Source organism: Vicia villosa, linkage group LG2 (genome assembly GCF_029867415.1).
Source record: "Vicia villosa cultivar HV-30 ecotype Madison, WI linkage group LG2, Vvil1.0, whole genome shotgun sequence".
Taxonomy (NCBI): domain Eukaryota; kingdom Viridiplantae; phylum Streptophyta; class Magnoliopsida; order Fabales; family Fabaceae; genus Vicia; species Vicia villosa.
The window spans coordinates 141,784,864-141,798,891 of NC_081181.1; the positions used below are offsets into that span (position 1 = coordinate 141,784,864).

The 14,028-nt window shown below is 34.9% G+C and overlaps 2 protein-coding genes across 4 annotated transcripts; one reads left to right on the plus strand and one right to left on the minus strand.

Annotated features, from left to right (window-relative positions):
• Positions 1-4,266: 4,266 nt before the first annotated feature.
• On the minus strand, positions 4,267-8,484 carry LOC131652274 (uncharacterized). Of its 3 annotated transcripts, none has more exons than XM_058922089.1 (3): positions 8,038-8,484; positions 7,082-7,587; positions 4,267-5,394 (listed from the first exon to the last, which is right to left on the minus strand). In XM_058922089.1, the coding sequence occupies exons 1-3, from the start codon at positions 8,078-8,080 to the stop codon at positions 4,537-4,539; spliced, it is 1,407 nt and encodes a 468-aa protein (XP_058778072.1). In that variant the 5' UTR covers positions 8,081-8,484; the 3' UTR covers positions 4,267-4,536. The 3 variants fall into 3 exon arrangements, with proteins under 3 accessions (XP_058778072.1, XP_058778071.1, XP_058778070.1); XM_058922088.1 differs by having other exon boundaries at positions 7,082-7,672; positions 8,038-8,482; XM_058922087.1 differs by having other exon boundaries at positions 7,082-7,709; positions 8,038-8,482.
• Positions 8,485-9,872: 1,388 nt separating this feature from the next.
• Positions 9,873-10,433, plus strand: LOC131650186 (uncharacterized protein At4g04775-like). The gene is made up of 2 exons (XM_058919910.1): positions 9,873-10,212; positions 10,357-10,433. The coding sequence occupies exons 1-2, from the start codon at positions 9,873-9,875 to the stop codon at positions 10,431-10,433; spliced, it is 417 nt and encodes a 138-aa protein (XP_058775893.1).
• The last annotated feature ends 3,595 nt before the right edge of the window (positions 10,434-14,028 follow it).

Below are 14,028 nucleotides of genomic sequence, written 5' to 3' on the forward strand. Positions count from 1 at the left end.
AAAAGGGAAAAGAACGTAAAACCCAAAGTTTTGTTTTTTTAAAACAAGAAAGAGAACTCAGGTTCGGGTGTTGATTATATGAGGGGAAGGTTTAAAGCACCCCTCATATCCGTGGTACTCCACGAGAACCTTTTTGAAAATCTGTGTGTGTGCTAAAAAGGGTTTGTTTTATTTTCTAAAATAAGCTCGGCAAAGCGTTAAGCTTTGGGCCTACATACCTCCTCGGTGCAATGGAGAAGTCAGAGCTAATGTAGTTCCGCTTTTGGAAAAAAACGTTTTAAAACGAATAAACACTTTGTTGTCGTTAGAGAGAAATACTCAGCCATTGATCTTGAGCATGAGAACAAACAAGTTCTTTGCATCGCAAATGAAAGAAGGGCTCCAACTCGGATAAAATCAACGAGTATGCCACTAGCTCTCTCACGCGGAAAAGATCTTGTTATTATCAATCAATTTCAAAATCGTGGGGTATAACCACTCGTTTCGACAATTAACGGTGTCTAAACTTTTGAAGAAAAGCCACTAGGGGCGAAATATATTTTTAAGAAAAAGGTTTTGAAAAGATTGCAAACATAAGAATATTTTGGAAAAAGGGAGAAGATTTTGAAAATTTAAGAATGGGAGGAGATGAAGAGGCTAACCTAATGCATAAAATAAAAGCTAAGGAAAGAAACGGTCTAACCGAATAAGAAGCCAACACTTGACATTAAGAGCCAAGGTAGTTTTCCCATCCTTTGGATTTATCAATACCATCACATTAACACTTGGGGATCCACATGAACTTATTGTCTTAGCACCATTTTTCATTAAGCACATTAAGATTCTGACGAAAATTGGGCAGAGTAACGGCTGTTTTCGGGTAAAATCCTTATCTCAATGCCTTGGAATTAACCATCAAGGGCTTTCAAGGAAATACCTGCACACATAAACATACAACAGAACAATGCCAGACAGACAGAACAATCACAGGATAGTAATAGAATGAGTCCAGAGGTACTAGGTCCATAAGTCCGAATCTCCAAAGTGCTAGGGATAGTAACCGATAGTCCAAAGAGAACCTTATGTAGTTTTTTAGATTTTGGTTATTTATTAGTGTTTTAGCAAAAAAAGTAAAGTATGGTCCAAGTGGACAAAAGAAAAATAACAGAAGCATAAACATATGTCCAAGTGGACAAAGAGAAAATGACGGAAAGTAAATATGATGAAATGATAAAGTAAAGCGATAAAGCGAGAAATATAAAGAGCGGTAATATAAAGAGCCGTATAGTAAAGGTGCGGAAATTAAAGTTAGTTGTTAAGTGTTAAAGATAACCATCTTGAAACTTGTCAAGTATGTTATCAAAGTTAGTAGGAAGATCTATGGTGAGTGAATGATGTACTTGGATTTAAATTCAATGGGGTTTATCAGAAGCTTGATAGAATCATAGCGACTACACGATAAAAACCTCCACAAGTCTTAAATCAACCGCATACAATTCTCTTCCATGTTTGATCTTTTTTTATTCGGGACACGAAATATTGCGCTATGTTAAGCAGATCGCCAAGTGATTTATGTAGAAATCACCCTACAACGAGGCCGGTCAAAACTTTATGTGCTAATGCATGCGAGAAGAACGATATGTAGATCGCCTTCCGAAAGCAATACCGCACGAAAAGAAAATAGGTAACGATCTAGTCTTTACTAAGAATCCATAAGAATTCTCAAAGTATTAAGACTTTCATCGATCAAAAGAAAAAAAGGAGAAGGAGAAGATAAAATGCATAAAGATAATCAACTCACACTATCATTAATATCATTCATCTAATATTATGGATTTGGTTCTTTCAAACCTATCAACATCCTAGATCCAATGATATTAATGAAATGGAGGAAGAAGAATAAAATTCACAAAAGATAATCAACTCACACTATCATTAATATCATTCATCTAATATTATGGATTAGGTCATTTCAAACCTATCAACATCCTAGATCCAATGATATTAATGAAATGGAGGAAGTAGGAAGCCAAAACAAGCATAAAAAAGGCAAAAAAACACATTCTGCCAGCAGGAAATCGATTTACCTCTGTAGGAAATCGATTTCCTGAGTCCAGAGTTCAAATTTTTAAAAAAAAATAAGGTGGAAATCGATTTCCTACAGAGGGAAATCGATTTCCTGCACGCAGCATTCAAAAAATCAGCATTAGGAGGCATAAAACTTGACTTAAGCAAACATACAAACACCTTATGATCACATATCCATTGGAGCACGAATTTTCCATCAAATCACCATCAAATAGCACCAATATAGCATCAAAGATGCATTGAACACAAGCAACAAAGATCTACATCTTAGAATTGAGAAATTTACCAATTCTTGAATTAAAGTGTTGAAGTAGCTTCAAGAACAAGCACAAAGTGTAGATCCTTCAAGTATGGAGATAAACAATCAAAGAAAAGAGTGAAATGTAGGAGGCTTAGTTCAAAATTAGCAAGATTCAATGTGAACCTTACTAATCTTATGAAAATGAACTTTGGGTGAGGGTTTTGGAAAGGGTGAGAAATGAATTTGCAAGCAATTTTTTGGCTCTCCAAGCTTGAGAAATGAATTTGCAAGAACTTTTTTGGCTATCAAAAGCTTGAGAAATGAGAGAGTAGAGGGCTCTATTTATAGAATTGGAGCAAGAGTAGTGGCAAATTGGTCTTTTTGTGTTTGGTAATTAGCTTGTGTTTAATTGGTGATTAAAGTGGCAATTTAAATGGTAAAAATGGTAAAATGAGGTTAAAGTGGGTTTAATGAATGAGTTAATTTTGATGAGGTGGAAAATTGATAAAATGATCAAATAAAAAGGTGCCAAAATGATGTCAAGCTTCCCTCCTTATATTTTTTTGAATTTTGCGCACAGGAAATCGATTTCCCACAGGGGTAAATCGATTTCCACCTTCAAATTTTCAAAAAACTGTTTTCTTGCACTGTTTTGATTTTTGCCCGATCTTTCACCTGTAAAATATAAACAAAAGAGACAAAACATATATTTTTGATTTTTTTGGTTAGTATAAACAAATAAAAAGGCTATAAATGCTCGATAATTCCCCTCAGAGATAATCACAGTATCAAAGATAAAGCATCATAATGGTGCTCTTGATTGATGATTGAATGCAAATGATGTATGATCTTTGGGTCAAAAATTGGGGTATGACAATCTGTTTCTTCCATCGGATCCAATTCTTGCCGTCAAGAGTTGAAAGAGAATTCGGAATGCCATTAGTACCATTCATCTTTGGAGCAATTGATTCACGTTCCCTGGAACAATAACCAGGCTCTGATACCAATTTGTTAGTGCGTGAGACACTTTTAGTGAGGAGAGAAAGAGAGAATAATAAAGGAAATAAAGATTATATTATTCACTTGAATTGTATAAATAAGGATACAACCTATGATTATTTATATACAATCCTAATTGAGCTTACACAACTTAAATTATATTTGAAATTAGTATTTTTAGTTCGAGTACATGTATTTGTTGTTTATCCTTATAGGTTCTTTCAAATTTAATTTTTTTTATTTACACGGTCGTTATGTGTTAATTTCCCATCTATACATACAAGATATTAAATACTTCATATGTTCCATGCCTTATATTAATTAGTTATAACAATAACGAAACATCAGATGCTTTAAAAGTTGTTAAGGTTGAAGTAGCAAAGAATTGCAAAAAGAAAATTATAATAGTAAGAACTAATATAAGTGGAGAATAGTAAGGTAGAATATGGACAGGTCATGTATCTATTTGTAAAATTTCTTCAAGATAACGAGATAGTTGTCCAATACTCAGTCTAGTTCACCATATTATAATGGGGTAGAAGACACATTTTGAGTTATGGTGTCATATACATATTTGGGGATGTTCATATGAAATAAGAGTTTACGATTAAAAAAAACAAATAAACTTGATTCTAAAACTATATTTGGATATTTCATTAAATATGCCGAAAAAATCTAATCAATATAGGTTCTATTGTTCATCTCTTTCTTGAAACTAACTTGATTAGTGGGAACAATCAATCTCAAGATATTGACACTGATAAAAGTCATTGATAGTAATTGTTCCACTTCAAATGGTCGATTGATTGTCATCCACACTACTTTTTATGCCGTAACATCTCCACCATGCTCTCATCTCCTACGTGCGTGTGTAAGATATTCCACAGCCAATGGTAAATTGGTAACCAAGGAAACAACATACAAAATCAAAAGAAAAGTCCACAAGGTGTAGCCAATGGTAAGGAAACAAAAATGAAAAAATCAAAAGAAAAGAATCATTTACATTGTTAATATTACACACAATGCTCGGCTAAAACTAATCAAGAGTGTTGGATTATTAACAAAACTCCAATGATCAAGAAGATAATCTTTCTCGACCGCTGAACAGTTATTTGCGGTTTCATGTTTCTATAACCTGTTATGACTAATACACAATGTGCTTCACACGCAACACTTTTTTATATTTTGTATATGATAACTTTGAATGAATGTACATTAACACAACAACACTACATTATTTGAAAAGGGTTCCACCCCTGAGGCAATCTCCATTTTCTATGCCAATAGATAGACACTCTTGACCACCATGGGAATCCAAAACTATATTCCAAAGGCTCATCCGCCGGTCCCGCCACTATCAACGGTAACCAAACATATCTCGAGTCCCTTAAGTCAGCTGGATTCCATCGATCTGCCATGAAGATGAACATTCCAGGGAAACCAGGAATAGGAAGCACAAAAGTACTCTGAGCAAAGAATGTTGTTAGTCTAAACATTTTGTTTCCTCCCATGCATGGATTTCCCATTGTTTCCCAAGGTCCCATTATTGACTCTGCAGCATGAGCCAGTGCTTCGTTCGGGGCCCACCCTGTGCAACCTGATGTGATCATGTAGTATGTTCCCTGATGCTTGAATAGAGCCGGTGCTTCTCGGTGTTGTCCAACAAGAACCCTTCTCATGAGGGATGTTACGTTGAGATAATCTTCGGTTAGGGGTCCGATGTGCAGTTCACTGTTGTCTTCGGAGGAGTAGATTATATATGCAGCGCCATCATCGTCTTTGAAAACTGTCATATCCCTGCTTTCGTATCCATGTGGCCTTTGGCTACCGAGGTAATCAAAAGGACCATCAGGTGTGTCGCTGATTGCCACGCCAACAGACGCTTTGGTATAGTTAGCATCATCAATGTGCATCCACATCACATACTTTTCAGTCTTCTCATTGTAAATCACTTTTGGCCTCTCGAGTACATTAGACTTGTGCAGATCATGGGTTTCGTTTGTTTCCTCTGCTGCCAATACAACCCCCTCGTGCTTCCAGGTCCATAAATCCTTGGAAGAATAACAGCCAACTCCAATAATGTCCACCTGGTGGATGAAGAGAGAATCATTATTTTCAGTTCAACTTAGTGAATGTACAAGGTTATTTGATAAATAAATAATAAAATGAATCCCTTTGGGAGCTACTGGAAGGTGAGAAAATAACAGCTAGTATGAACTGATAACATGGTACAAAATCACAACTTTAACCACAAGAGTATGGAAGATAGTTTTTCCAAATTATACAAGTAAATGATAGAGCATGTCAATTTAAGGAGAAACTAGTTTACAAGTTCATAAAGTACAGCAAGAAAGGGAAATGTGCATATGAAAATAAAACACCTATTGGTGCTAAGAATAGCACTCTTTGATATCTACTTGGCCATTAAATCATAACATTCTACACTTAAACTCATTAGCAGCATACATTCCTTGCTATCCCTAATAGAAAGATGAACTGAAGAAGGAAAAACTTAAGATTGCCCGAGTAATTTGGATACAAATACAAAACATTTTCCTCGACCACAATGGGCCACTCTCTTATGAACCAGTCAGTAGACAAGATGTACCTGTCAATTAGCATGGCAAATTTCATGTCCAGTACCTTAAAAAAAGAGGGTTTTGCAATCACTGAAAATCTTGCCATCTAGATACAGCCATATGGAATGTAAAATAAAACAAGGACCTTTCCTTTTGATACAGCCATGTAAGCTTCTGACTAGTATAACTACTTTACGGTTGGCAAAGTAGAATTATCAAATTGTATATATGCTTAGGTCTGTTGGAAGTAAGAACTTCTTTGTTCATCCAATATAAGAACTAATATTCACTTGATTTCCAAGAGTCTTTGAACAAATAGACAACGGATTTCTGAATCTTGGATGGGCCAAATAGGCTTTGAACCTAAAGTTATCATAAAATTGCATTTCAATCAAAATCTGCAAGATTTACTTTTCAAAAAGAATTATTTATTTTTTCCATTTTCAAAATAAGTTGTCTACATATTAGTATTTGCATTTGATCCAATTTGAAAAGACATATAGGTAGAGTTTGGTCGATAGATTAGGGTATACTAGAAGTAGAATAGAACAAAGGTAAAAAAACAGAACAGAACGCCGCATTGAATTCTGTTCGTGTGCCAATTTCTAACTCGACATTAATAATATCTCCACCATTCTAATTGGAAGATCACTATATATACCAGTTCCATAAACTAACAAGACAATGAAACTTTGTACCAACATTAGCATATCAAGAACAAAATGAGATCTTCGAAACATACACTATTTCTTTGCCAGCAATTTTAACTATTAATGACAATATGCTAAGGATATGTTTGGGAAAATTTATGCATGGGAAATACTTGTTTCTTTTTAATAGTTCCAGCTTTCTCATCTCACAAAGTTGCATGAACAAGGCAATTATTTCCCCACAATAAGCTATAATCTAAATACAACATAAAGATGTTTTGAGCCAAAGATTCCCGAAAGTCACGAATAACCCTAACCATCATCCATGTTTTCCGCCAAAGACCAATATTGTATTTTTTTAAATATTAAAAGATTATCGGCTACATCCATGTTTCAAATTGCGAGTTTTGTGATTTTGTTTCTCGCACTAAATAGCATTGCTGTAGTAAAAATTAAAGCTACGTAACAAAACCCTATAGTTTTAAGGGAGAAATAATTACTAGCAAAGAAAACAAGCGTTCATTAAAAAAAAAAGTTGGAATTACCCGAGCGGCTCCTTTCTTGTGAGCATGGTAGGTGGGCCCATCTTTATATTCACCATACCAATAGTATGTCTTTGAGTTTTTATCATACAAAATGCCTCCTCCATGGGCTTGAATCGGATGACCTTCCGTATCCAACCACATTCTCCCAGGGTAGTACTGATACTTATCAATTTCATCAGCCTGCATTGGATCTATAGCTCTTTTACGACCGGGAAAAAACACATGTCTCATTTGGGAATTTTCATCCAAGAATTCTTCAATCAATGTAGTCGTCCGTTTCGGCCTGCGCTTTACTGCCCGAGGAGACCTCTTTCCCTTCGGCGGCGGAACATGAAGGTTCTCCTCTTCCGCTTCTTGAAGTTCACGAAATTGCGGATGATGATAAAACGCGCGCAGATGAGTCTCTCCACCGTGTCTCTCTGTCTGATGAACATATGAATACAATTGAAGCAAAAGAAGACATCCTAACAAACTCAACACAAAAACCAAAGTAGAACATCTCCCCCCTGCATCGCAACAACGAAAAGCCGTTGATTTCTTGTACTTGTTCCTGATCCTCATTTTCTCTTCCTTTTAATCTTCAAGAAAATGCTGCAATTTACAAAATGCAACAACAACCTATGGAAACCTGAACAATGTAACCAAATACTACAAGTCACAAAAATCTAACCTAACATGGTATCAAGAATTTCAACATTCATTACATGATTGTTTACAATAACTAACCACACTTAGTAAGTAATTAAACAATTAATTACGTTAATAGTAAATTAATAACCATCATTAATTATTCATTTCCACAATTCACAAGAATCAGATCCATTAAGCAATCACAGAACACAACTCACAAAACTTAAAATTGGAAAAACTGAAAGAAAAGAAACCCTAATTGATGCATAAGAAAAACATAAACAAGAACTGAAACTAAAAACGAAAGAGTTTCAGTACTCACTGACCTGGTACCGTCCGAACTAAGGAATGAAGAGAATTTCCTGACATGCGGTTTTTGTGGTTGTTACGGACAACCTGGCACAACACAGCACAAAACAACACAACCACCGAACTAGGCAGAGTGAGAAATAAAGAACATAAGGTTATTTTGGGTATTAGTTAAAATTGAGTGCCGTTTGGATCTGGAAGTGAGGTGATGAATGAATGAATAATGAATGATGATGATGTTGATTTACCACCAAAGTGTTTTTTTTTTTACTTTTTTTACTGTGTCTCTATTAGGTAGAGACCATGGTGAAAGTTCTAGAAGTTGTATTTAACCATACATGGCTAATTAATTTGAGTTCTTTGTGTTGTTGTACTTCTGTTTTTTTGTTTGTTTAGTTGGACTTGTTTTTGTGTTGTGTTTACTTGTTTGGATTGGATCTGCTTGTTTGAGATAAGAAATGGGTGCTATTGCTAGTGTAGTGACACGTTATTGTGATGGGATGATTAGGTGAGTAGTGCAAGATTTTTTTACTTTGTTTGCTTAATTAAATTAGGACGGTATATGACAGATTAACATTTAGATATACTCTTGTGGCAAAATGTGATGATGATGGATCATCTAATATTACTCTTTGTAATGTTTATGGAGTAAAACATTGTAACTCTTTGAAAATAAATTAGTGATCTGTTTAGGAGTAGATAAACAAGACTAGACAGCTTTATTTTCTTTAACTGAAAAAAGGCAAAGCACAATAATAAATAATTATGACATTAAACCATTATTTTTAGACTTGATGGCTATAATTGGAATTTAATTATTGAACTTGCAATTATTAGTAATCATGTCTGTAAGACTTTTTTTTTCTTAAATAGCTTTAAATATTAGTTAACTTATAGTAGTTGTGTAGTTGTAACTAGAGCATTGAAAATGGGCAAGTCCTGTGGCCCGGCTCGCAAGGTCTTAAAATTATAGAGAGTTTGAAACTTAAAATTAGAGTTTATATTTTTTTAAAAATCTACCTATCATACTCCAAAATTATGCTTTTACAATTATACCTTTTAATCGGAAATTTTAAAAAAAAATACTGAATTCTTAAAAATTTCCATGAGTTTTTATTGGAAATTTCAAAAAAATAACGGAAATTTTGAAAAAAATATACTGAATTCTTAAAAATTTCCATGAGTTTTTATTGGAAATTTCAAAAAAATAACGGAAATTTTGAAAAAATTACTAGATTTTTCGAAATTTCCGATATTTTTTGGAAAAAAAACTGTGATACCATAAATTTGAGATTTCCGGTATGTACCGGAAATTTTAAATTAACTAAAATTTTCGTTATGATGTACTGAAAATTTTCTTATAACTGAAATTTCCAGTATTTTTTGCAAAAAAAAGACTTAATTGCAACTTTGGTCCCCCTATTTAGCATATTTCTTGATTTTGGTCCCCCCCATTTTAAAAACCACTATTTTAGTCCCTCAACTTTGATTTTTTTTAGGATTTAAGTCCCTATGCAAATTTGAGGCTAATTTTTTATGACATGGCATATAGTCTGTTGACCTGTCAGCTGCCAACTCATTTAAAAATTAAATCCAATTCTTTTTGTAATTTGTTATGTAACTTAATAATTTTCTTAAACGTAATTTCCTAATTATTAATCAAATATCATTATATAAATTCTTGAATGATATTGAACCTTAAAAATTGGCAAACACTGCGCCTCCTTCATGCGCTTCCTTCATCCTCAAAGCAAACCGAGTGCTTTCTTCATCAGCTCCAAACACTTTTTTTTGTCTCCAATATCAGATCCATTGCTTATTTATCTTCTTCTTTCATCTTCTTCTCCAACCCATGTCTGGAAGAAGTTTTTCGTTTGCCTCAACAAACCAGTCTGGTTTAAGAAGAAGAAGAAGAGGGAGTAAATGTTGGTGTGAAATTGAGTCACCATTGATGACATCATGGACTTATGAGAATCCCGGAAGAAGATTTCATGGCTGTGGTAATTATAAGGTGATGGGAAAAAAAGGATGCAACTATTTTGAATGGGTTGATGATGACATGAGCAACCGTGCAAAAGATATGATTAGATATTTGAAGAACAAAAATGATGAGGTTATGGATTTAATGAGGGACACACAGAAAAAGGAAGACTTGTTGAAGATGAAGATAAGGTTTATGGGTTATTATCTGGGTTTGTCGATCGTGTTTGTAATGTTACTTGTGTGTGCCATAGTTACAACACATGTATTCAAATGAAGTTTTTTCTATGTATTGATGAGTAATGGTTATGAGTAATTTCTCTGTATTAATTAAATATGATTGTGTTATTTCTCAGTATTAATGAAAATGGTTTGTGTATTTTCTCAGTGTTTATTTGTCAGTTTAATCATTGTTACTTGTGGTACCAAATGATCTTATGCACCAAACTCATAAATGACGCTTGATGATATTCATTAATTAAACTTTTCTGGTTGAAATATCAACAAAATGAAGTTTTACCTTTGCAATTCTCAAAATACGCCTCTTATACTATAGAACCATAGCGATTATTTAGCTGGTAAAAATACCATGTAGTAGTGTCAGTTCTTGCATGGTAGTTGACAGAAATTTTGTCTGTTTTCTTTTCTTCCTCATTTTATTGGGTGCTCTCATTTTGCAATATTGTTAGTTGACCAAAGAAGAAAATGAAAAAAGAACTTCTGAAATATGAAAGAAAATTTAGAGACAGTTTTAGAAAATCTTTTGGAGTCAGTATCTATTTTCATACATCAGAATGAGTAACAAGATAACTGCTCTGTCAATAGAGGAAAAGAAAGTTCATATCAGCTAGACTAAAACTAAGTAACTGATAGTGATGTTAGAGTTCTGATAGAACATAATTATGTTACACAGGTCAGTCATTTATATCATTTGCACATGTGCCTAATATAGAAGCTTCTAGATGCTACTGTGTGACCTAAATTTCCCTGCCACAACACACACATTACACCCTAACATGCATGATGTGTGTGTGTTGTATTACAGTTTAATTACAGTAGTACCAGAATGAACAGTGTAACAATATTGCCAAATAAACATAACCATAACATATAACCATCTCATTGCCATAACAGTGCCAGAACATAATAATACCAGAACATAACCATACCAGTACATAACAGCCTATTTTCAAAAAACATAACAGCCTAAATACAAAAGATAACATAACAGCCTAAACAACTAGTCTTGGGTTGATGGCGGTGCTTGTGACCCTCCTTCAATAACCGTTTGTCCAGCCATTTTTTTCGCCTTTTTGTTGCCACCTTTGGGAATCGCTCTCTGCTGCTCTTTTCCCTTTACATGTTCGCTTGTTATGGCCAAAGTTACCGCATTTCTTGCACTTGACAGTTTGAAGACTTATAGGTAGTGTACTTCTGTTGCTCGGTTCATCGTTTGCCTTGCTGCGATTCTTCTTTGGACGACCGATAGACCTCCGCATGACTGGTGGGTTGATTGGGTTGGCAACAGTAGCAGGCCATAGTTATGGGCCATTGGTTGGCATAACAATATGGCCATAAGTAGCCAACACAGTAGACTTCCTATTTTCAAAAAAATCATGCATCAGTAACTTAACATGTTATGTCAAAGTAAAACACTATGAGAAGACGTTACCGATAGTACGATGAAACAAAATCTTCAGGATCCTTCTTGGTAAACCATAATGCAAGTGTTTAACAGTAAGACATAATGCAAGTCATTAGTAAGACATAATTTTAAGACACAATGTAGACATAATTTTAAGACATACCTTATGTTGATCAGATATAAACCCGTAATCCATGTGTTGGATGGACGACAAGTCTTCAAGTAACAACTTAAGGAACCATTGCCAAGAGTCTTTTGTTTCCGCTTCCACGACGGCATAAACGATTGGATAAATCTTGTTGTTTCCATCCTTACCAACAACACCTATTAATTGGCCTCCAAATTCCCATTTTAGGAAACAAGCATCCAATCCAATTAAAGGCTTACAAGTGGTTGCAAATGCTGCCTTACAAGCTTCTAAGCATACATATGTTCGTTCAAAAATAGGTCCAGATTCAGAATCATCACACTTAATTTTGACAGTAGAGTTTGATTTGACTTTAACAACTCCTCAGCATAACTCCTAAGATGGTTGAACTGTTCACGACCTGCACCTTGAATCAATGCTATAGCTTTTCTCTTTGCTCGATAAGCTTGATGACTTGACAACTTCACCCCCCATCTCCTAACACCTTCTGCAATCAGCCCTTTAGTTTTCATGTCAGGAGTGTGTCTCAATGTATCCACAAATTTGCGAGCTAACCATTGTGTTGTCGCTTGTCTATTCTTAGGTGTCATGTGACAAGTATGTTCATTGGTGAAACTAACTAGTTGCCAAAATTGGTTGGTAGACCTCATGCTAAACCTAATATGAAATGGACAACCTTCAATGCATTTGACAACCACTCTCTTCTTGTCATTTTTCTTGATTTCAAGATTCTTATTCTTCTCCATAGCATACTCCTTTATGGCATCTTTGATTTGCACTTTATCCTTATACATCATCCCTACTTCCAAATTTGTAGTTTCTTTAAAAGTTGGAAACCTTTCCATATAAACTTCATCATCACTATCCGGCGGAGTATGAAGCACATCCGAGTCACAACTTTCATTATCAGAAATATCATGCATCATTGACGGTTTTTTTGTTGTAAACGTGGGGAGAATTGTTTGCCAATCAACAACAACATCCGACTCTAAATCCAACTCATCTAAGACAGCTTCATCATTTTCCTCATCATCCTCACTGCTCATGCTATAATCTGGATCTGTTTCGCTGTCTTCATCTGTAACCTCAACATTTTCTTCTACATTAAACTCCACATTTTCTTCTTCACTAACTTCCTCATTAGTAACCTCAACATTTTCTTCTACATTAAACTCCACATTTTCTTCTTCACCAACTTCTTCACTAACTTCCTCATTAGTAACATCAACATTTTCCTCCACATTTGCTCCCTCGCCATTAACCTCCACATTTTCCTCAACATTTACCTCCACACTTTCCTTAACATTTTGCTCTATGTGTGCTCCCTCACCATTAACCTCCACACTTTCCTCCTAAAAAATAACATCACCAATAGAAATTTCTTCAACTTTGTGTTCAACATAGATGTCAACGAGTTTAAATCCTCTAACATCTTCCACTAACCTTAACACATCATTGTCACTATTTAGAGGTCGAAGTCCACGTGAGAAGGAATAGTTGGGGTTCCAATACCATAAGCACTTTAGGTTACGATACCCCTCAGCTTTGACCAATTCTTCAATTTGCATATGGGATAGCAAATCCACATCCAAGTCCCAATCTATTTCAGTAACAAGCTCGCCAACGTACAACTTGACTGGATTATCTACAAAATAGCCCCGATGATGTAACCTAAGTCTGAAAAATTGGGTTTCAGGTGGCCTGCAATTGAATATGAAACTTTCATAAATTTCAGAATAAACAATTCAGGGACCACTTTACAATACAGTACAGCAGAAATTAGGGACCACAACAATTTCAGAAATTAGGGACCACATTACATTACATTTCTGGAATTAGGGACCACAACAATTCGCACAACAATTTCTGGACCACAACATTAAATTACAGTTTTGCAGAAATTAGGGACCACAACAATTTCACAACAATTTATGGAATTAGGGAAATTAGGAACCACACACAAATTGCAGAAACGCAAAAGAAAACGCAGAGCACATTACAAATCGAACAAAACAACAACCACAACGAATCGCACAGAAAACGCAGAGCACATTACAAATCGCACAGAACAAATGATCGATTTACTTACCTCGAAACATAGCTTGAGTTTGCCATACCAATCGATTCTGAAATGTATCGTGTGCTTGTGTTCGCTTGTGTTCTTCGTGGGTGATGGGTTTTATCCGTTAGGGTTCATATTGGGTATTGGGTTCTTCGTGGATGTTGTAATGCTTT